Source organism: Amblyraja radiata, chromosome 1, assembly GCF_010909765.2.
Source record: "Amblyraja radiata isolate CabotCenter1 chromosome 1, sAmbRad1.1.pri, whole genome shotgun sequence".
In the NCBI taxonomy this organism is placed as follows: domain Eukaryota; kingdom Metazoa; phylum Chordata; class Chondrichthyes; order Rajiformes; family Rajidae; genus Amblyraja; species Amblyraja radiata.
The window spans coordinates 167,463,737-167,488,544 of NC_045956.1; the positions used below are offsets into that span (position 1 = coordinate 167,463,737).

At 46.1% G+C, this 24,808-nt stretch overlaps 1 protein-coding gene across 4 annotated transcripts in view; it reads right to left on the reverse strand.

Moving 5' to 3' along the window:
- fgfrl1 (fibroblast growth factor receptor like 1) overlaps nt 1–24,015 on the reverse strand; it is a 340,863-nt gene extending 316,848 nt beyond the window's left edge. Inside the window, exons 1-2 of one of the 4 annotated variants that reach the window (XM_033034805.1) lie at nt 22,306–22,560; nt 21,384–21,524 (exon numbers count right to left, since the gene is read on the reverse strand). In XM_033034805.1, the coding sequence (XP_032890696.1) occupies nt 21,384–21,447 (64 nt within the window). In that variant the 5' untranslated portion in view covers nt 21,448–21,524; nt 22,306–22,560. Of the gene's footprint in view, nt 1–21,383; nt 21,525–22,301; nt 22,561–23,246 lie in introns of those variants that run through there. The other 3 variants (XM_033034829.1, XM_033034814.1, XM_033034822.1) reach the window with 3 other exon arrangements.
- Between the last annotated feature and the right edge of the window lie 793 nt (nt 24,016–24,808).

Here is a 24,808-nt window from a genome sequence, read left to right on the forward strand (position 1 = left end):
GGATAGTTTAGTTTAGAGATACAGCACGGGAAAAGGCTCTTCAGCCCACCGGGTCTGTGCCGACCAGTGGGCTGAAGGCACACACTAACACTTCCTACATTAGGTTATAGGCTACCCAAGCATAACATAAAGTGCAGTTGCTCCCATTTGCATGTGGCCACACTCTGGCAATGGGGGAGGCCCAGGACAGAAAGATCAGTGTGGGAATGGGAAGGGGAGTTAAAATGGGAGATCCAGTAGGCCTTGATGTACCGAGTGAAAGTGTTCAGCGAAACGCTGGCCCAGTCTGCACTTGGTCTCGCCAATGTACAGGAGACAAAGCAATCTCCTCGTTATGGTAGAAAAATGCCCTGAGCCAATTTCCAACCAAAGGCCACACTTGGATCACTCTACATCATTCATGCCCAGCAAAATGAAGGAAATTACCTATAAAAATAAAGTGCGGCATGCACACAGAAATGCAAGCCATTCCCAAATGCCACACAGCAAAATGTGTGGCTGTAATGATATGTGGTCATGAGTAGTTTATTTAAATATAGTTCAATATTTATATATAGAAATAAATTCATTCAAGCATCTTTTGCTCTGCTTACTTTTTGCAGCCAAATGCCTCAAATGTATTCAAAACATACTTAGGAATCAAAGTGACAAAATTAGTTCATTCAATTAACAGTTGATTTATCAACAGGTTAGATCTCAATGAGAAACACATCTATTCCTGGCAATCAGGCAGCCTTGGTTACTAACTATAACGGACTCATTCCTCATTACAAAAGCTCAATTGGTTCCCTGCCATGCCTACACTACTTCCTGGGTTGGTTCCGGGTTGATTCTTGGAATGAAGGTGGTTTTCGAAGAAAGGAGATTGAGTAGGAGAAGATAGACACAAAATGCTGGAGTAACTCAGCGAGACAGGCAGCATTAGTCTGAGAAGGTTCTCGAGACCCTTCTTCAGACTGATGCTGCTTTTTCCGCTGAGTTACTCCAGCATTTTGTGTCTATCTTCGGTTTACAGTAAACCAGTATCTGCAGTTCTTTCCTACACATTGAGTAGGATAAGCTTATATCCACTGGAGTTCAGTCGAACAAGCAGCAATTTCATGGAAACATTAAGGACTTGAAGAGGGCTTGACAGTGTGAATGCTGAGAGCTTGTTTAGTTTAGTTTAGTTTAGTTTAGGTTATTAGGTTAGGTTATTATTGTCATGTGTACCAAGGTGTAGTGAAAAAAACCTTTCTTTGCGTGCTATTCACTCAGCAGAAAGAGTAGGATAAGGGCTCTCACCCCAACCACAGAATGTTTACCCTCCTACCATCCGGGAGGCGCTACAGGTCTCTCCGTTGCCGGACCAGCAGGTCCAGGAACAGCTTCCTCCCTGCGGCTGTTACACTACTCAACACTGTACCTCGGTGATTGCCAATCACCCCCCCCCCCCCCCCCCCCCGACACTCCTCCCACCAGGATTAAAATTCTATGACTGTATGCACGTAAATAGATTTATTTATTGCTCGTATTTATGTCGCTTTTCTAGGGAGATGCTAACTACATTTCGTTGTCTCTGTACTGTACACTGCACAATGACAATAAAGTTGAATCTGAATCTGAATCTGAATCTGAGACTATACTTGAATACCAACTACAGCTGATCGAAAGGTGAACTGGGGTATTGCCTCCAGCGCTTTCAACGTAGGTTGAAGGAGGCGCCCCGGGACACAAAGATGGCCGGGCGAGGAGAGTTTAGTCTGGTTTCGATTAGTTTTGTTTTAATTTAGTTTAGTTCAGTTTGTTGTCACGTGTATCGAGGTGCACTGATTGATATCTTGGGAGGCACTACTCTCAAGGCTGGAGTGCGAGCATGGCTTGTTGTAGGTTGGAGTAACGAAGTTTCAACGCTGGCCAGCTCCACCAAGTCCTGAATGTCTAGGTCCTTGCTGGTGATCGCCACCAGTGTGCGTTCCTAATGTTGAGGAAGACACAACTACAAAGAATAAAGATTCAGAAAGGTTTATTTTTTAATTAGCCGTTGATTACATTTAGATGTTGAAGCTTGCTCCCATATAGTGATCCAGAAGTAGATTAAATCCAGCTTTGAGGAGTAAAAGCCCTTAAGTAACTCAGTGGTATTTCAGGTGGTTCAATACAGGCAGATAGGAGTTGAGGTTAGTTTAATTTAATTTATTGTCACGTGTACTGAGGTACAGTGAAAAGCTTTTTGTTGCGTGCTAACCAGTCAGTGGAAAGACAATACATGATTACAATCAAGTCATCCACGGTGTACAGATGTATGATAAAGGGAATCATGTTTAATGCAAGATAAAGTCCAGTACAGTCCAATTGTTTTTAAGTTAGTAAATGTGGACTAGGGGCAGGTAGCCTCTGAATAAGAGGACGGCTGAGATCAAGAACAATTATTTTCACTCAGTGGATGATGGATCTTTAGATTTTCTATTCCAGAGGATTATGAATAAACAGTTGTTAAGTTTGAGAATGAGAACACGGGGTTTTATTTAATTAAAGGAATTAAAGTGCGCAACAATGGTAGCTGGTGGAGATACTGCCGCCCAGCGCCAGATATCCGGGTTCAATCCTGGTCTCGGGTGCAGCCTGTGTGGAGTTTGCACGTTCTGCATGTGACTGCGCGGGTTTCCTCCGGCTGCTACCCTTTCCTCCCACATCTCAAAGATGTACGGGGCTGTAGGTTACTTAGCCTCTGTAAATTGCCCCCCAATTTGTAGGAAGTGTAGGGAGTGGATGCAAAGAATATGTAGCTTATACGGGAAGATGGAGTTGTGGCTTTGTGAGCGGGTGCTCAGGTTTCTTCCCATGTCCCAAAGACGCAGAAGTTTGTAGGTTAATTGGCCGTTGTAAATTACCTCCAGTGTGTAAGTATGGGAAAGCGGGATAACATAGAACCAGTGTGAACAGGTGATCGATGGTCGGCCTGGACTTGGTGGGCCGAAGGGCCTGCTTCCATATTGCATCTCTAAACTAAACTAAACTAAATGTGAAGAATCAGCAATGATACCAAATGATGAAGCAGGTTAGAGGAACTGAATGTATAAATACAAATTGCTGGAGTAAAACACAAAACAATGACAGGTGACAATAGAGAACCATTGAGTTGGTGTTTAACCAGTCCAACACCTCTGCTCTGCTGCTCTGTCACCTTAAGTCAGACAACATGGCCAATCCTGCCCTTGCACAGTTGCCCACTAATGCTAATGGTCGGTAATCCACATTGCAATGTACACAGGCCTCAATCCAGAGCAGAATCTGCCAACGCACACATAACCACTTCTATTTGAAGTGGTTTGTACAATGTAAATTTGACCAAAAAATCCCCTCAAGGGAAATACCACGCAGTTTTCATATTAAATTATGCAACATGTCTGAATTGTGGACCTGTGAGTTATAAGGAACATAGAACAGTACAGCACAAGTGCAGGCCCTTCGGCCCACAATGTATTTTCTGACCATGAAGCCAAGACCATCATTTATCTACCTGCACATAACCATGTCCCAACATTCCTTACATATCTATACACCTTTACAAAAGTCTTTTCAATGTCACTAATGTATCTATCCTCTGTGTAAAAACTTGTCCCAAACATCTCCTTTAAATTTGCCCCCCACCCCCATCCTCACCTTAAATATATGCCCTCCAGTATTTTATATTCCCATTCAGGGTAAAAGGTTCAGACTGTCTACCCTATCTATGTTACTCATAGCTTTATATACTTCTATCAGGTCTCCCCACAACCTTCGGTAGACCAAAGAAAACAATCCAAGTCTGTCCAACCTCTCTCTTTAGCTACTTCTCCCTAATCCAAGCATCATTCTGGTAAACCAGCTCGGCACCCTTTCCAAAGCCTCCACGTCCTATTTGGAATGGGGGCAACCAGAACTGCATGTAATACTCCAAATGCAACCAAAGTCCTATAAACAGGGGAAGCACGCAATAAAAGTTTTCCCTATATCTCAGTACACGTGACAATAAACTAAACTGTAAACTGTAAAGATGTCCCTCTCAGTACTTTGGCTGTATTTGTTGACATTAATGTGAATGGTTTATGAAAATATTGCAAGCAGACTAAATAATCTTCAGCGGTGGTCCCATGATGATTAAGGATGACTTGCTTCCGATCCAGTGCGGTGGGTTCTGAGGAGACTGAAGGGACAAGGAGAGGTTCCCAGACTGTGCTGTGGAAGGGTCATAAGGTCACAAGGAGTAGGATTAGAATGAGGCCATTCAGCCACCATTCAACTCTCGACTGATCTAACTCTCCTAACCCCATTTTCCTGCCTTGTTCCCGTAACCTCTGACACCTGTACTGGTCAGGGGGTGCACAGTGCGGAGGTGGTCCAGTCCTTCCACAGTTTCCTCTATACTTTTCATTGAATAGATCTTCGGTTTCCTCCCACACTCCAAAGACATACACGTTGTAGGTTAATTGGCTTGGTATAAATGTTTAAAGGGAAAAATTGTCCCTAGTGCGTGTATCGCTGGTCGGTGCAGACTCGGTGGGCCTGTTTCCACGCTGTATCTCTAAACTAAAAACTAAGCATTGACCCAAACATATCAAAATAGGTTCATTTGGTCCTTATTGGGTTGCTGCTGTAGCAGTAGTTATACTTCCTAAGTCCTCCACTAGTTGTAATGAGGTGACGTTACAGCTTTTGCACATGAAAATAGACAATAGGATAAGGTGGGGTCCACAGAGCCTGTTGCAGAAGGGGCAGCGTGCTGACCTGAGTGGGTTCATCACAGCACACCTCTACAAAGAGCAAAATGACCAATAATCATCTTCCCATATTGCTGATGGATCAGAATATCTGACACTTCCTCAGAAAAGAATCTTTTACCACCATCAGGGAGATCAAGTTAACATCTCTCTGAAGAGAGGTGCTCTTGACCATTGCACACTACAGCATCAGCAGAGATGTTTGTGCTCAACTTGCTGGGAATTCGGTGACCCTCGAACTATCTCTGATCAGAACTTACTGGCTTTATCTTGCACTAAATATAACCAGAATGGTTAAAAAATACACACACACATTCCCAGCGCTGTTGGGACATTACACTCTTGCTGTGTCTGCTCTGCGAAGTGGAAGTTAGAGAGATCCCAGCGTAATATTCGAACATGGAGCAGGGGAGATCTTCCCACTTCAGCCATGATCATATTGAATGGCGGTGCAGGCTCGAAGGGCCGAATGGCCTACTCCTGCACCTATTTTTTATGTATCTATGTTTCTATGTTTCACTGGAGGGCATAGCTTTAACAGGGAGCACCAAAGTTTAAAATTTGATTCCCTTATCATGTATTTCTACACTGTGGACGGCTTGATTGGAGTCATGTATTGTCTTTATGCTGACTAGTTAGCACACAACAAAAGCTTTTCACTGTACCTTAAATTCAGTGTAACAATAAACTAAACTGGATTTGACTACTGATTCGGAAGTGAGAGTTGATGCACAATGGACCACAATGCTGTACATGTTAATTGTATAGGAAGGAACTGCAGATGCTGGTTTAAATCAAAGATAGACACAAAATGCTGGATCTCTAAAGATGCTGGTGTTGATCCCCCGGTTGCAAATCATTTTAATTCCCCCTCCTATTCCCACACTGAACTTTCTGTCCTGGGCCTCCTCCATTGTCAGAGTGAGGCCCAGAGCAAATTGGAGGAACAGCGCCTCATATTTCACTTGGGCAGCTTACACCCCAGCGGTATGAACATTGACCTCTAACTTCAAGTAACCCTTGCTTTCCCTCTCTCTCTCCATCCCTCCGTTTCCCAGTCCTCCGCCCAGTCTTACTGTCTCCGACTACATTTTATCTCTGTTTGCTTTGTTGTTACCTTCTCCCAGCTAAGAATAATCGATTCTACACGTTCCTTGATCACCATCCCCTTTGTCCTGTTCTCGCACCTTACACTTCCTTATCTATTTATCTCCCACTCCCCTGACATCAGTCTGAAGAAGGGCCTCGACCTGAAATGTCACCCATTCCTTCTCTCCAGAGACGCTGCCTGTCCCGCTGAGTTACTCCAGCATTTTGTGTCTATCTTCAGTGGTTAATTGTGAGGTCAATGAATCTTTTCGTTACTGTGAAGTCCCCACTCCCTAACACGTACCCTGTGTGTAATCCACTCAACGGAGGGATTAGCAATAATACCGTTTTGTGTTCTCTGTCAGTCAATATTGAAACAGCTGTAGGGATAAAGGTGTCCATCTGTCCTCCAATTTGTGAAACAGCCAAGAGGAATGGCTTCAGAGTGAGATGGATTAAACAGAGTCACAGAGTCTGAAATCAGACTTTTTTTTTTTTTAAGTCTGCACTAACTTCAGTTCAGTAAATACACTTTCCTGAAGACATGCCTTTCTGGCGTCAGCTGAAACTGCTGAATATAACTGTCAGTTTAGTTACACATTCCTCATCGTAAAATGCACATGTTTGGACATTAACTGACAGGTAGAACGAATGGAAAATAGAAAACCAGTCCCAGAGTCTGAGGTTGCGTTTCAACGTCTCATTTGTAAAGTGACAGAGGGAACAGCTGGTGATGGGCAGCGTGTTACTGGGACGGCCGCTGGTCCTTGCCACGGGCTTGTGACCTGTTAGTTCAGAAACACTTGGCTGAGGGCTGGACTGACCCAAACGCCTGACCTGACCTCTTCCCCTCAAGCTCACACTGAGATCCAGAATGGTTAAAAAATACACACACGCACACACACACACACACATTCCCAGCGCTGTTGGGACATTACGCTCTGGCTGTGTCTGCGCTGTCAGGTGGAAGTTAGAGAGATCCCAGCGTAGTTTTCAAACATGGAGCAGGCGGAGATCTTCCCACAAGTGAAGATTTTAAAGGAGATGTGAAGAAGTTTAAAGGAGATGTGCGGGGAGATTTTTTATTCATGCAGAGAGTGTTGAGTGCCTGGAACAGGCTGCCAGGATAGATGCAATAGTGACATTTAATAGACAGGTACATGGGTAGATACAATAGTGGCATTTAATGGGTAGGGATGTGGATGAGCAGGGATGGACGGATATGGATCATGTGCACACAGAGGTAAGGCGAAAGGTTCAGGAAAAATATGGTATATAAGATGGAAGCAACTCAGCGGCACGGGCAGCATCTCTGGAGAGAAGGAATGGGTGATGTTTCGGGTCGAGGTATGAAGAAGGGTCTCGATCCGAAACGTCACCCATTCCTTCTCTCTAGAGATGCTGCCTGTCCCGCTGAGTTACTCCAGATTTCTGTGTCTATCTTCGGTTTAAACCAGCATTTGCAGTTCCTCCTTATACATGAGATGGAAGCGCCTCGCTCCTCCCCAGAGAATCAGCGAGTGTATGGGAGAGATGTTGGTGCAGGCGTCTGTGTGTGCGGCTGGAACTCCTACATTAGCCCGGCTCACATCACCCGTGAGATTCTCCAAATGGCACCAAAGTAGCAGGGGTATTGTGTTACGGCCTTGGGAACAGAGTTGAAGCTGTGCCTCATCGCGTTACACTTAAACAGCTGTTGAGGGATGAGAAATGCGGAGGGAGGGAGAAAGAGAGAGAGGGAGAGAGAGAGAGGGTGGGAGAGGGAGAGTGGGGGGGGAGAGACTCCCAGTTGCCCAACAGGCTGGAATTATACCGGGACTGCCGAGATGAAAGGGCAGTGCTCCAATTATCCACGCCACTCACTTTTCCCGTCAAGTGATCAGAATATCAGCCGCATTAACAACATCCAGCTGCGCGCCGCTGCTAACACGCAGAGCCTTCCCTTCTCTCATCACATGCCTTTGATCCGTGCCATTTTCGGCCTTGCAGCTGAAGACATAACGTTGCAGTGAGTGGGATCGTGAATGAAGCGAAGCCACAGGGGGAACGAACGTCCAAAACAAGATATGTCCGATGTGATATTTCAAAGAATTTACTGGGATCGCATTTGCTTCCTGTAAAAAGCTGCATTGGGTTTTCATAAATTTCTAAGTTCTCAGAGCAGGAATAAGCCATTCGGCCCATCAAGTCTACTCCGACATTCAACCATGGCTGATCTATCTTTCCCTCTCAACCCCATTCTCCTGCCTTCTCCCCATAACCTTAAGCTTGTCCTTATCGAGATGTGTGCAATCCCTGTCAGAGGTTTGGTTTCACGAACCCATGCTATACTTTTCCTATGGATATTCGCAGAGTTTCCCGGAATTTGTGTCCTTCTGTTAAGTCACTGTAATTTGGTATCGTGTTTCTACACAAACGGTTCCCCTCGATACTGCTCGTGTGAACGGTGACCTTTGCAGCAGGCTGCCGGAAATCGTCTGTCCATCCTGTCATTTCCTATAAAATGTAGCATAGAGGTGCAAGGAACTGCAGACGCTGAGGACTTGAGCAAAACAAGAGTTGTGAATTTATGGAATTCCCTGTCCATTCCCTCTGCAGATGCTGCCTGACCCACTGAGTTCCTTCAACAACATGTACCATGTGTTTGCAGCATCCGTGCTCATACAGTTGCTGTGTAAATTCGATCAATGGAAGATTATTTTCGACCAACATTGTTTTGCGAATAAAGCCAGTTATAGTCATACAGTTATAGGGTCATAAGTAATAGGAATAGAATTAGGCCATCTGGCCCATCAAGTCTACTCCACCCCCATTCTCCTGCCTTCTCCCTCTGACACACGAACTAATCAAGAATCTATCTAGCTCTGCTTTAAAAATATCCATTGACTTGGCCTCCACAGCCTTCTGTGGCTGTGAATTCCACAAATTCGAGCTCTATTTGGGCGTTGCAGAGTGTCAGAGCTAAATATGACTTTACGATTATTCAGTTTGTCGTCAGATTTCAACTTGTCATATACGTTCTTTGTAGACAAGATTGCAGTTTTAAAATAAATCCTCTGCTGGCTAAGAGCAGAATAACGATAATACAAATTGGTGAGGATTTAGTTGATCAAATAGTCACACAGCACTGAAACAGGCCCATCTGCCCTATTTGCTCATGTAAGTCCCATCTACACTGGTCCCACCTGCCCGCATTTGGCCCATATTCTTTTAAACCTTTCCTATTCATGTACCTGTCCCAATGTCTTTTAAATGTTGTTATAGTACCTGCCCCAACTACCTCCTTTGACAGCTCATTCCATATACTCACCACCCTCTGCGTGGAAAAAGTTGCCACTCAGGTTCCCAATAAATCATTCCCTTCTCACCTTAAGCCAATGACCCCTGGTTCATGATTGCCCTACTTTAAGTAAAAGACTCCGTGTATTTACCCAGGCTATTCCTCCCATGATGTTATACACCTCTATACAACAGACAATAGACAATAGGTGCGGGAGTAGGCCATTCGGCCTTCGAGCCAGCACCGCCATTCATTGTGATCAAGGCTGATCATCCACATTCAGTACCCCGTTCCTGCCTTCTCACCATATCCCCTGACTCCGCTATCTTTAAGAGCTCTATCTAACTCTCTCTTGAAACCATCCAGAGAATTGGCCTCCACTGCCTTCTGAGGCAGAGAATTCCACAGATTTACAACTCTCTGTGTGAAAAAGTTTTTCCTCATCTCCGTTCTAAATGGCCTACCCCTTATCCTTAAACTGTGGCCCCTGGTTCTGGACTCCCCCAACATCGGGAACATGTTTCCTGTAGCAGGGTGAACATAACTAAACACAATACTCCCAAAGTCCCCTCACCTACGCCTTGTACCACTGTTAACTCTTTGAAGAATCTAACGTGAGACCCTAAACCTTCAAATAACAAGCGTTTAAAATTTGAGTTTCATCTGTAATGTGGGCGCATCATCCCACACACTGATGGTATTGAAATTTACTCCGTGAAAATTGAATACACTTTCTTCAGACTTCAAGAGAAAATATCGCCTCATCTTGGTCTTAACTGATCAGCCCCATATTTTTTTAACAGTGACCCCTAGTTCTGGAACTTGGAGTGTGTGTGTGTGTGCGTGTGCGTGTGCGTGTGTGTGTGTGCATGTGCGTGTGCGTGTGTGTGTGTGTGCATGTGTGTGTGTGTGTGTCTGTGACTGTGGGTGACACAAGAAACTGCAGATGCTGGACGTGTGCAAAACACAAGAGTGCTGGAGGAACCCAGCAGGTCAGGCAGCATCCGTGGAAAGAATGGCCGGGCGACGTTTCGGTTGATCGAGGGACCCTGTGTGAGTGAGAGGGAGAGGGAGTGATCGCGGGACAGCGAGAGAGAGGGAGAGAGAGATCGCAGGACAGGGAAGGAGAGATCGCGGGATAGAGAGAGAGAGAGGGGGATCGCAGCACAGAGAGAGGGAGGGGGAGCAAGGGAGAGAGAGAGAGAGTGATCGAGAGACTGTGTGTGTGTGAGAGGGAGAGTGGTTGAGGGACTGTGTGAGTGTGTGTGCGTGAGAGAGAGAGAGTGGTCGAGAGTCTGTATGTGTGGGAGTAAGTGATCGAGGGACTGGGTGTGTGTGTGAGAGAGAAAGAGAGAGAGTGAGAAAGAGAGAGAGATCACTAGACTGTATGGGTGTATGTGTAAATAACTCAGTGAGTGTGTGTGGTCTTAAGAAACACCCACCCCCTTACCATCATGCCCTCCATTTATGTCCAATAGAAAGGACAGGCAGGTGGTAGCTCTGTTGGTGAGGGATGAAATTCAGTCCCTAGTGAGGGATGACATAGGGACTAATGATGTAGAGTCGCTGTGAATAGAATTGAGGAATGTAAAGGTAAGAAGGCACTGATGGTGTCTTTATCTACAGGCCCCCAAACAGTAGCCTGGATATATGGTGCAAGTTGCAGCAGGAGTTAAAACTGGTACGTAACAAAGGTTATGCCACTGTGGTTATGGGAGATTTCAATATACAGGTAGACTGGGGAAATCAGGTTGGTTCTGGACCCCAAGAAAGGGAGTTTGTAGAATGCCTCCAAGATGGATTGTTAGAGCAGCTTGTACTAGAGCCCACCAGAGAGAAGGCAGTTCTGGTTTTAGTGTGTTCTAATGAACCAGATTTAATAAAGGAATTCAAGATAAAGGAACCGCAAGGAGGTAGTGACCATAATATGGTACGTTTTAATCTGCAATTTGAGAGGGAGAAGGTTAAATCAGAAGTGTCAGTGGTGCAGTTGAACAAAGGGGACTATGAAGGCGTGAGAGAGGAGCTGGCCAAGGTTGACTGGAAAAGGATCCTAGCAGGAATGATGGTGGAACAGCAATGGTAGGGATTTCTGGGCATAATCCAGAAGACGCAGGATCATTTCATTCCAAAGAGGAAGAAAGATTCTAAGGGGAGTAAGAGGCAACTGTGGCTGACAAAGGGAGTTAGGGATGGAATAAAACTAAAAGAAAAAGTGTATAACACAGCAAAGAGTAGCCGGAAGCCAGAGGATTGGGAAGCTTTCAAACAACAACAGAAGGTAATAAAACGGGCAATACGGGCTGAAAAGATGAAGTACGAGGGTAGGCTCGCCAGGAATATAAAGAAGGATAATAAAAGCTTCTTTAGGTATGTTAAGAGAAAAAGATTAGTAAAGACAAATGTGGGTCCCTTGAAGGCAGAAACAGGTGAATTTATTATGGGGAACAAGGAAATGGCAGAAGAGTTGAATAGGTACTTTGGTTCTGTCTTCACTAAGGAAGACACAAACAATCTCCCAGATGTACTAGAGGACAGAGGATCTAGGGAGACAGAGGAACTGAAAGAAATTTGCATTAGGCGAGAAATAGTATTGGGTAGACTGATGGGACTGAAGGCTGATAAAGCTCCAGGGCCTAATGGTCTTCATCCCAGGGTACTCAAGGAGGTGGCTTTAGAAATAGTGGACGCATTGGGGATCATTTTCCAATGTTCTATAGAGTCAGGAGCAGTTCCTGTGGATTGGAGGGTAGATAATGTTATCCGACTTTTCAAGAAAGGAGCGATAGAGAAAATGGGGAATTATAGACCAGTCAGCCTGACATCGGTGGTGGGGAAGAAGCTGGAGTCAATTATTAAAGAAGTAATAATGGCACATTCGGGTAGCAGTAAAAGGATTGGTCCAAGTCAGCATGGATTTATGAAGAGGAAATCCTGCTTGACTAATCTTCTGGAATTTTTTGAGGATGTGACAAGTAAAATGGATAAAGGAGACCCAGTGGATGTAGTGTATCTGGACTTTCAGAAAGCCTTTGATACAGTCCCCCACAGATTAGTGGGCAAAATTAGAGCACATGGTATTGGGGGTAGGGTATTGACATGGATAGAGCATTGGTTGGCAGACAGGAACCAAAGAATAGGAGTGAGCGGGTTCCTGTCAGAAAGGCAGGCAGTGGTGAGTGGAGTGCCGCAAGGCTCGGTGCTGGGGCCGCAACTATTTACAATATATATTAATGATTTAGATGATGGGATTAAAAGTAACACTAGCAAATTTGAAGATGACACAAAGCTGGGTGGCAGTGTGAACTGCGAAGAGGATGCTAGGAGGTTGCAGGGTGACTTGGACAGGTTGAGTGAGTGGGCAGATGCATGGCAGGTGCAGTATAAATGTGAGGTTATCCACTTTGGCAGTAAGAACAAGGATCTCAATGGTGTCAGATTAGGAAAAAGGGAAGTGCAATGAGACTTGGGTGTCCTTGTACACCAGTCACTGATAGTTGGCATGCAGGTACAGCAGGCAGTGAAGAAAGCTAATGGCATGTTGGCCTTCATAACAAGAGGATTTCAGTATAGGGGTAAAGAGGTTCTTCTGCAGTTGTACAGGGCCCTGGTGAGACCACATCTGGAGTATTGTGTGCAGTTTTGGTCTCCAAATTTGAGGAAGGGCATCCTTGCTATTGAGGCAGTGCAGTGTAGGTTCACGAGATTGATCCCTGGGATGGCGGGACTGTCATATGAGGAGAGATTGAAAAGACTAGGCTTTTAGAAGGATGAGAGGGCATCTTATAGAAACATATAAAATTATAAAAGGACAGGACAAGCTAGATGCAGGAAAAATGTTCCCAATGTTGAGAGAGTCCAGAACCAGGGGCCACAGTCTAAGAATAAAGGGGAGGCCATTTTTAACTGAGATGAGAAAAAACGTTTTCACCCAGAGAGTTGTGAATTTGTGGAATTCCGTGCCACAGAAGGCAGTGGAGGCCAATTCACTGGATGAATTTAAAAGAGAGTTAGATAGAGCTCTAGGGGCTAGCGGAATCAAGGGATATGGGGAGAAGGTAGGCACGGGTTATTGATTGTGGATGATCAGCCATGATCACAATGAATAGCGGTACTGGCTCGAAGGGCCAAATGGCCTCCTCCTACTATTTCCTATGTTTCCACCCACCGGTTCGCAAATAGGTCGGGGGCCAGGGAAAATGAAGAAAACGGATGGACAATTTCACCCACGTGTGTGCGACCACATCATGTCAAGCACATCTGCGAACTGAGCGCCGCGACCAGATACGTTGCACAGGGAAATCCTGGAATCGGATCCAGTTCATTAAATCTTATCTACTTCCTCGAGAAATCGTTGGAATGAAGCTGCAATAATAATTTCCTGCAGCCACATCCGTGGCCGAGGAGTAAGCCGCGCACAAAGCGAGGCTGTAAAAATGTTTTAAAACCGATTGCCTTTTGTCCCTTTGAATGGATGGCGTTGCCTTCTCTAATCGCGTTATTGTTCTGTTTAAAGGAAGCCAGACTCCTGGAATCACCGCCCGTTGTCTCAGAGGGTGCTAACAAGTGCCTTCCTACACCTCCTCCCCCCCCCCCCCCCCCCCCCCCCCCTCTCTCTCTCTGTCTCTCTTTCTCTCTATCTATCTATCTCTCTCTCTGAACAGTAAATCAGTCTGAAGAAGGGTTTCGGCCCGAAACGTTGCCTATTTCCTTCGCTCCATAGATGCCGCTGCACCCGCTGAGTTTCTCCAGCATTTTTGTGTACCAGTAAATTATGTATATCTCTGCAGCCAGTGGCGGTAATAAACTTGAGTATAAACAAGACGTTTCGGATCTCGAAAAAAGGTTCCGACCCGAAACGTCATCTATCCATTCTCTCCAGAAAGATGCTGCCTGACCCGCTGAGTTACTCCAGCTTTTTTGTGTGTCTACCTTCGATGTAAACCAGCATCTGCAACACTTTCCTGCTCACAAACTCCCGAAACTCTCTGTCACAACAACATCCTAGCACGCGTTTCCACACAAAGCAACACCTCCGAGCACCTGGAATGCAGTAAAAAAACAATCCCCCGGGCGCTTCACGCGAACTTTTGCAAACAATGTTTGACTCTGAGCTATAAAGGGATATATATATGTCCGAAAGCTGGGTCACAAGAGCGTCGTTAGGGACGTAGAAAGACAAAGGGAGGAAAGAGGGGTTAGGAAAGCAAATAGTTGAGGGAGGGAAAATCTATTGTTTGGATGTTTCGGTTGCTGAGGACACGCTGACTGTGATGGTTAATGTGTAAGAAGCCACTGCAGATACTGGTTTACACGGTAGACACAAAATGCTGGAGTAAAACTCAGTGGGATAGGCAGCATCTCTGGAGAGAAGGAGTGGGTGAAATTTCTGGTCGTGGCCTTCTTCAGATAGGTCTCGACACCATACGTCACCCGTTCCTTCTCTCCAGAGATGCTGCCTGTCCTGCTGAGTTACTCCGACAGTAAGTAAGTAAGTAAGTAAGTTTTTAAGAAGGAACTGCAGATGCTGGAAAATCGAAGGTACACAAAAATGCTGGAGAAACTCAATGGGTGCAGCAGCACCTATGGAGCGAAGGAAATAGGCAAAGTTTCGGGCCGAAACGTTGCCTATTTCCTTTGCTCCATAGATGCTGCTGCACCCGCTGAGTTTCTCCAGCATTTTTGTGTACCTTGAAGTAAGTAAGTTTATTGGCCAAGTATTCACATACAAGGAATTTGCCTTGGTGCTCCGCCCACAAGTAACAACATGACATACAGCGACAGTTACGAATGACTCAGAAAACACTAAACATTAATAATAATAAAACATTAATGATAAAACACCATTGATCAAGCATGTGAACCAACAAAATACCAGGTCAAAGGGAGGCTACAGATTTTTGGCTGTTGAGTAGATCAACTACTCGTGGATAAAAACAGTTTTTATGTCTGGCTGTGGCAGCTTTGACAGTCCGGAGTCGCCTTCCAGAGGGAAGTGATTCAAATAGTATGTGGCCAGGGTGAGAGGGGTCGGAGATGATCATGCCCGCTCGCTTCCTAGCCCTTGCAGCGTACAGTTCATCAATGGAGGGAAGGTTGCAGCCAATAACCTTCTCGGCTGATCGGACGATTCGCTGCAGCCTCCAGGTGTCGTGCTTGATGGCTGAGCCAAACCAGACCATGATGGAGAAGGTGAGAACAGACTCTACAATGGCCGTGTAGAATTGGACCATCATTGCCTGTGGCAGATTGTGCTTCCTCAGCTACCGCAGGAAGTACATACTCTGTTGTGCCTTTTTGACTGTGGAGTCGATGGTAGCCCCCCACTTAAGGTCCTTGGAGATGATGGTTCCCAGGAACTTAAAAGACTCCACAGATGTGACTGTGGTGTTGTTGATGGTGAGTGGGATGAGGGGAGGGGGAGCTCTCCTAAAGTCTACAATCAATTCCACTGTCTTAAGAGCATTGAGCTCTAGGTTGTTGCTACAGCACCAGGACGCCAGCTGTGATTCTTCCTCTCTGTAGGCAGATTCCTCCCCATCCTGGATCAGTCCAATCAGGGTTGTGTCGTCCGCAAACTTGAGAAGCTTGACAGAAGTGTCTGTGGAGGTGCAGTTGTTGGTGTAGAGAGAGTAGAGGAGAGGAGAGAGTATGCAGCCTTGCGGTGCTCCTATGCTGAGTATTTGCGGGTTCGAGATGTGCTTTCCCAGCCTCACATGCTGCTTCCTGTCTGTCAGGTAGTTGGTGATCCACTGTCAAAGGGGTTCAGGCACAGTCAACTCAGAAAGTTTGGAGTGTAGTAGCTCTGGCACAATGGTGTTGAATGCAGAGCTAAAATCAACAAACAGGATCCTCGCAGAGGACCCCTGGTGGTCTAAGTGCTGTATCCATCTTTGTGAAATTTTGTGATAGTTTGTGTCTATCTTCAGTGAAATTATTAAAATAGGTGAAAGCCAAGTGGACAGCAGAACCAAAGGGACAAAATGTGCTGGAGTAACTCAGCGAGTCAAGCAGCATCCCAGGCTAACATGGATAGGTGACCCTTCTTCAGACTGATAGGGTATAGAACCGATAGGTTCTGAGTCATAGTCAAACAGCGCGGAAACAGGCCCTTTGGCCCAATTCCAAACTTGGACGACCAAGTTTGGCCCAAACTTGCAGACCAAGATGCCCCATCTAAGTTAGTCCAATTTCCCTGCCTCTGGTTCACATCCTTCTATTTTTTTGAATAATTGGTTTGGGGTAATTGGTTTGAAGGACTGGGCTACAACCACAACTCTAACATTCCTTACAGGCGTGGGCAGTGCTGTTGGCATTGTACGTCCACTAACTATCTTAGTTACAAAATGCTGGAGTAACTGAGCGGGACAGGCATCTCTGGAGAGAAGGAATGGCTGACGTTCCAGGTAGAGACCTTTCTTCATGACCCAAAACATCACCCTTTCCTTCTCTCCAGAGATGCTGCCTGTCCCGCTGAGTTAGTACAGCATTTTATGTCTATCTTTGGTGTAATCTGACATCTGCAGTTCCTTCCTACACAACTATATCAGTTAGATTAGTTTATTGTCACATGTACTGAGATAGAATCATAGAGTCATAGAGTGATACAATGTGGAAACAGACCCATTGGCCCAACTTGCTCACACCGGCCAACATGTCCCAGCTACACCAGTCCCACTTGCCTGCGCTTGGTCCATAGCCCTCCAAACCTGTCCTATCCATGCACCAGTCTAACTGTTTCTTAAACGTTGGGTAAGTCCCAGTCCCAGGACTGCTCTCTAGTTGTTGGTGGGATGGTTCAGTATCTGTAATATAGGGTTGTGATTTCAAGTCATAATATTGGCAAGCTATTTGATTGGCTGTCATTACATCAGGAAGCCAACCGTAACTTTGGGATCTGCACAAGAGACTCCAGAAATCTGGAGCAAAAAAATAAAATAACTGGAGGAACTCTGCGGGTCAGGCAGCAGCTGTGGAGGTATAGAGAAGGTTCGGTTCTTCACCCAATTGTCCAACTATTCCATCACCTCCAGAAATGTTGCCTGGCTCTGAGTTTTCCTCGGAAGACTGTACCAAAACAATTAACCAACAAACATTACGTCTTTGGGGTGTGGGAGGAAACCGGATCACCCGGAGAAAAACCACGCGGTCACAGGGCGAACATACAAACTCCGTGCAGACAGCGCCCGTAGTCAGGATCGAACCTGGGTCTCTGGCGCTGTAAGGCAGCAACTCTACCGCTAAATGTGACCGAATGGCGTGGAAAGTGGCGTTCAGCGCGCTCAACCAGAAGTTAACATTGCTTTTCCCCACCCCCCATCAGTCTGAAGAAGGGTTTCGGCCCGAAACGTCGCCTATTTCCTTCGCTCCATAGATGCTGCTGCACCCGCTGAGTTTCCCCAGCAATTTTGTGTACCTCAGAAGTTAACATTGCTCCGCCAAGAAGGGTCTCGACCCGAAACGTCACCTATTCCTTTTATGTCTATCTTATTGCTTCCTTAAAGATTGAGATGGTTTTACTAGTGTGCAACAGAGGAGCTTTGGCTGGCAAATGTTTCAAAGGCTACATCCAGTTATATCAGGAACTACATACACAACGGCCCAAAGGCCAAGTGATGTGGGTGGGAGCCTGGGGGGGAGTGTGGCGTTTGAGGGTCTGGGGGCCTCTCTGTGTATGGCTGGGCCTGTCGGTAAAGAGTGTGTATAACCCGCCTCGATCTCGGCGGCTCGCCATCCATCAAAATTTGTCAAGATAAACAAATACGTGTCTTCACCTGCTGGGTAGCAATTGCATCTCAGCTAATGTGCAGCCCCGCGAGTGAGCGCAGTGATCTTTCGCTTTCACCCTGAGCGCTATTAATTGCCACCAGCGCTCCAAGCAAAACCCTAGACTTGTGTCACGCCGTGAACATCAGATTTCGTGTCCACGGTTTAAACCAGCACCTGCAGTTCCTTCCTGCACAGATCAAGGAGCATTCGGTTGCTCAAACCTCTTGCGACATACGTTATTTTTTTTTAGACAGCCACACTTGTCCTCTCAGTGCCTCCTCCCCCTTTTCCTTTAAAAAACATATTTAGCAGCGAAGCAATTAAAAGGTTAATGGTCACAACATTTCGCGTTGCAAAGTAACTCGATCAGGCGCCAAACACCTGTGGACATCTATTTGCACAAAGTGGATAACTATGAAGCGAGCCGTGGACTGAGTCACAGCGCCACCTACACAAGAGACCAGGGTCAGAACAATAGGCCATGCGGCCCATCACTACACAATTTACTGTGGCACCGCGTCCCGTCCTTGGCTTGGGTGCCGTTGTTCTCTGCAAGATCAGCTTCCTTCTCCCCCAGCCGAACAAATATTCCTCGTGGAACTTACTTTCCTTATATATCATGAATGTATACACTATTATAGGAAGCCACCGTGTTTATTCTTGCTACCAAAGGGTAGCTATCTCTTCCATTCACCTGCCCCCCCACCTCCCGCCTTTGGCTGAAAGACAAATTATTTTTTAAGACTGTACCGAATTCTCTCAGTCTAAGGTCACTCCTGAACTCCGTCCAGTAGCTTGCTCCCATTCCCAGATCCGAGATGGGAATCTATTTGATTTCCCACGTATCAATGTGGAAAAGTCGCCAGGCACTGCTCACCTCGGCTGCTGTCGTACTATTGAACAGAATGATGTTCCTCTCTGTTTTAAACAATTCTGCCTGTCTGTTTTCAATTTTACGTATCGTTTGGATCGAGTTTGCCAGGAGATACTGCGCCCCCGATATACACAGGTATATCCATTGGCGGAATAACAGGGTGCACAGCGGCATTTACACGAACCAGACTTCATCCCTTCCCAATAAATACGCCGTTGCCAAAGCACTTCTCCTCCTTAATGTAACTAACAAGCACCAGACATGAGATCCTGTTAATGTTCCGTGAAATGAATCATTGTTATAAACGAAAACAAATCCCGGGCTTCACTTCACACTTCGACTTTCTCCACCGTCAGCCACCGTAACGCTGCACTCCTCAAATCAATCATCTTCACCTTGCAACTATCCACCTCCACCTCGGTTATAATGTATTCCAATAGCAACAGTAAACTCCAATGCTTGTTTATATATATATATATTCAAACAAGCGTTGGAGTTCACTGTGGTATATATAAATGTTTATATATATATATATATATATATATATATATATGTTATATATATGTTATATATATTATATAACATATTGTTATATATATATTGTTATATAACATATAACGTATAACATATTACCACAGTAAACGCCAACGCTTGTTTATACATATATATATATAGCTGTAACAGTAACACACACACACACACACACACACACACACACACACACACACACACACACACACACACACACACACACCACACACACACACACACACACACACACACACACACACACACACACACACACACACACACACACACACACAAACACACACACACACATACACACACACACACACACACACATATATATATCGCAACATCTCCGCGGAATTAGTCTCCAGGTATTGACTTGAGTTCTTCTTGCAAGTTTACATCGTTCAATTAAAGAATAACTCAGGGATCCGTCTGCCAGTTATGTTCAAATCGGGTGAAATGAGCAGACGATGCAATCAACTGTACAACTACATCAAATCAGTTACAATTGCAACCAACAGTAATCAAATATAGATATAGATGGAGATAGATAGATAGATAGATAGATAGATAGATAGATAGATAGATAGATAGATAGATAGATAGATAGATAGATAGATAGATAGATAGATAGATAGATAGATAGAGTTGTGCACAGGGTAGCTAGATGGTATCTTGACGCGGATTCGATTTGAATTATAACATTGGATCCTCCCTTGTAAGATTGTGAGTATTTGAGTGTCTATTTGTTTCAGCCAATGTCGTTAATCACAATGAGCGGTGGGAGTTGCACAATGTGTTCACGGTTAGGTGAATGTCTGGATTGTGCGCCGCAGATCTGTGGACTGATCTCGGCAGATAATTCTGATACACCGATCAAGCCCTGTACGCCAGATTCAACCTGACTTCACGCTTCCGCCTTCCCTCTGACCAAGAGTTAAACACCGAGCCCAATTTCTAAAACATGAGATGCTGTTGTCGGAGTTAACTGTTAGAGGGCATATTTTGACTGGCAATTTCCGGCGCCGATGCCTCTGTAAAGGTTGTAATAGCTCCCTGTATACACCTTGTGCGGCGACGTAGGGGGGATTTCAGTAGAGAGCTAGTATATTCTGATAGGATGAGTTTCTTCGGCGTTAAACTAACTCTTATTCCGCGATGTGCTAGTGGGAATTAACAACCGGGATTCACCGGGAATCGATTAACACCCCGGTGTGAAGAATCATCCCTTTAATTTCTCACTTTCCCGAAGGAACCCTCGATCATCAGGGGATACTGAGTTGGATGATCAGCCATGATCATATTGAATGGCGGTGCAGGCTCGAAGGGCCGAATGGCCTACTCCTGCACCTAATTTCTATGTTTCTATCATTTGGGAGACGCGTGTGTTATATTGTGGAGGGGGAAATCGCGACCAATCTCAGGGGAAGTAAACGGCCGGTCAAAGATCAGGGCTGAAAGGCCAATCGATCTGCTTGTTTGCGATTCCCCCTGGGAACGAACAAGTCAGGGAGGAATTACACGAGAGGGCCGAGTCTCGCTTTTATCCGACCAGGAATGCAATTGTTTTCTTTGCTTTCAGCAACCTGGAGGTTCCGATGATTTTAACACGCCGGCTACAAAGTCTCCGGCCTCCGAAGGCCTCTGGAGCAAGTCCCGGATTCGAGGGCCAGGCCAGGCCAGGCAAGGCTACGAAACTCCAAACACGGGGTAGAGAATTTAGAAGCCTTCAAAAGACCGGTGTAGTTCAGACATTCAAAAGACCGGTGTAGTTCAGACAGGACGTGGCCGTCCAAGCATTTCACCTCTAAAAAATACCCCGTATAAATTTGGAACGGCGTGCGGAAAGAACAGGTCAAATATTATGCTGAAGGAAGGTTATTAGCATGAAATATGAACTCCCGGTTTATTTTCTCTCCTCACGGGCACTGCCCGATCTGCTGAGTATTTTCATCATTCTTTGATATATTTTTTTAAAAAATAAGTACAACTTTATATTTGCACATTGAAGGGTCCCCTTCACATTCGCCTCGAAATATTTCCATCTCTCAAATGCATGTATTATTATTGAAATAAAAACTTCCAGATTACTCACCCCGTGCACCTTCAGTGAGCGCCGCGACTCCCCAAATCAAGCCAGCGAGCCGAAGTAATTCCATTCTCTTCTCCCCTCCAAAACAATGCAAAACAAAATCCCAACGTGTTTTCCTTCTTTATATCCGTTTCTTTTTCCAGGCTGCAAGTAAATAAGGGGACTGTTTTTTTTTTTTTTTTTTTTTTTTTTCTCTTTCTTTGCTTTCACTTGTGAGCGAAGATATATCAGTCACAGCAAGCGAGCAAAATTCACACACAGACACGCTCTTCAAAGAAGGGACCTTACACCCAGTCATGTAATAAGCCTCTCCTCATAACTCGCCTTTCGGGACGCGTATCTGCTCTTCGAAGCGAGTCGTGTTCCTTTCCTTTCAATAAAACTCTGTGTGTGTGTGTGTGTGGGGGGGGGGGGGGGGGGGGGGGGGTGGTGACCATCGCTTATCTCCGTCAGTATATCACGGACCCTCAAAAATAATCTTCCCTGTCTGTGGGGTGGGCTTTTTTTGGAAGGGGGGGGGGGGGGGGGGGTGAGCGGTGGAATATAGAATTAACTGTAACTTTAGCTATAAACCCAATATCTTCCTAACAAAAAAGTAGAATGAAATGATTACTGTCGGCGCTGTGCGATATCATCTCCACTTTCCATGAAACTTTGCCTCAGTTCCCAGCTAACGCTGCCTCATGCCCCCGGGATAGAAAACAAGGCACCGGCTACCATGCAATTACAGATTGTCATTAGTTACAAATTTGCACCAAATACATGTTACAAAGTGAGCTGAAAGGTGGGCTCCCGCGGGGAGAGATGATGACCAGAGGCTCTACACTTCACCCACGTGTTGTGGCGATTCGTAAACGGCGCAAAATGCACGTTAAAAGTTTCCTTCTTAACAGCCGAACGCGCAGAGTAACAATCGTCCACCTACACATATATATATAGCGAGAGAGACATATATCTCTTGTAAGTCCCGGGAACGGTCGGTCTCTTGTCTCAGAGCTTCGGGGTCGGTCTCACAGTGTTTAATCACGATGATCACAAGCAGGCAATCCTAATGCTTTCCCCCCTCCCCCCTTTTCCTCCCTTTACAGCGGACTACTGATAACGCAGCCACTCCGGGAAGACTTATGTGAGCTAAGCACAGACACGGAGCGGCTGTCCGTACCCACAGCGGGCAGTGAGTGGAGCTAGTCCGAGGGGAGGGGCTGAAACGGCACCCAATGCAAACAACCCCGCACGGATTGGCGTACGTTTCGAAATTTAGTCGCGCAAGTGCGTGTTCCTTCCTTCACAGAATAGGAGTCTGGCTGGCTGGGTATCTGGTGAAAGTGCAGTGAGCTGGAGAACAGTCTGTGTGTGGAAACGAATTCAGTGGGACAGGAGCAGGCCGAAACAATGGGTCTGCCAGCGCACAAAATATCGCAGTAACTCAACGGGTCGGGCAACATATGCGGAGAAAAAGGAATAGGTGACGTTTCGGGTCAAGACCCTTCTGTTCTTTTTCTCCAGAGATGCTGCCTGGCCCGCTGAGTTCCTCCCGAGTTTTGTGTCTATCTTCAGTCTAAACCAACATTGCAGTTCCTTCCTACACATTTGGTCTGCCAGGGCAGTTCTGTTTATGGATTTTGGGGAGAAAGATACCGAGCGACTCGAAACGTCAGCCTCTATAGATGCCGCATGTCCCGCTGAGTTACTCCGGCATTTTGTGTCTAGATCTGCAGTGGGCTGCTTGTTAGTAGTCCACGGGCGCTGTGGGGACGTCCAAGGGGCCGCGAAACCAGCTCGGGAAACGCCAGCTATTTCTAACTAACCGGCCTCAGCGATTAAGAACTGGAGACTAGCTTCTGTCTGATTTCTCTTCGGCATTACCTGTAATCCCCGGAGTGTAAACTGGAACGAATCCGTGTTGTTTCAGGCCTGGGCTTCCCATTTTATACGGTGCAGGAGAAGAATATCAAACGAGTCGGATTTTAAACACGGGAGCCAATCCATGCCCGCTCGCTCGGTGCCAGCTTCCGCGGTGAAAAGGAAACGATCCAAGTTTGGGGAAAGGACAGGAACGCAGCGCCCGAGGGTGTCCGACGCGCTCCGGCCGCCGGTCTCCTTATTATTATTGCACACAGTCAAAGGTCAGAAGTCCAGCGCCCTCTCTGCGCCCATTACTCTCCGCGGCGTGAGCAGCGGACGCTGCCTCTGTGCCGCTCTGGTGCAGAATGCTGGTCAGCTGCGGCGCCAAAGGGCCCCCGTACACCGCTCCCAATCACTCCGAAACTAAATACCTGAACTCAATCGATTGGCAGATCGTTCACTTCGACTTCCACGCGTCCCCCCCTCTCTCTCCCTCTCCCTCTCTTTGCAGCGCGGCTGTGAAGAGGGGGACAGATTGCGATCTGAGTCTAGACTGAGTCCCAAAATAAAACACAGCGGCCAGTAATCGATGCCCAACAAAACCAACGATGCAGTTTCACGCCTCTGCACCTATTCCTCTCTCTCTGTTTCCTCTCTCCCTCAGGCCACGGGTTGTTTGTTTTCAGCTAACCACGTCAAGTTGTGAGCGAGAGGTCGTTCTTTGTGCTTTGCAAAAGCTACAAGCAGTTTCAACAGGAGAACTTGTGGCCAATCAGCGGCGGCTGAAGCAGGCAGGCAGGCTGGGCGGCCGGGGCGCTCCGGGAACAGCAGCCTCCGTCCGCAATAAAGCCCAGCGCTGACATTTGTCATTCTCATGGCGGTGGGGTGGAAGGAGGAGGGGAAGGGGGGGGGGGGACACGACGACTCGCCGGTGTCCAACCGCATGTAGCCAACGCCAAGGGTCCGTGGAGGAACACTACGGTCTAGGGTCCTTCCGCTGAATTAACATGGGGGGCAGTGTGTGGTGGAGATGCCCCTCAAACAAGGGATGGGATATCACCCCAGGAGTGGCAAGGGTGCCTGGTGTAATGATATTTATGTGAACACTAATGCACGCCGCTAATGAATGTACGTATAGCTTCCGAGAATGTCGGAAGAATTTTTGCACGGTTCTTCTTTTGTATATATATATATTTCTTTCAAATTTATTTTTATTTTTACTTTTTAAAGTTTATGTCCCCTCCCGGGACATACACCCCAACATACCACCCATACCCACATACCTCATATTCCTTTCTCTTCCGTGTTTATAAGGTTCATCGCATCAACTATGAGGACTTCTAGCAACCTGCGAGGTCGCGTTCGGCAAACAATTGGGAATATAAACGACTTGCTGGTCATTTTTTAGAAAACCTTTTAGGACCCAGGGCATGGGAATCAAGAGAGTATGGGTTTAAGGTGAGAGGGGAAAGATTCAATTGGAACTTGAGGGGGATCTTATTCACACAGAGGCTGGTGGGTATTTGGAACGAGTACCAGAGGAAGTAGTTGAGGCAGGTAAAATAACAACATTGGCTTGGTTG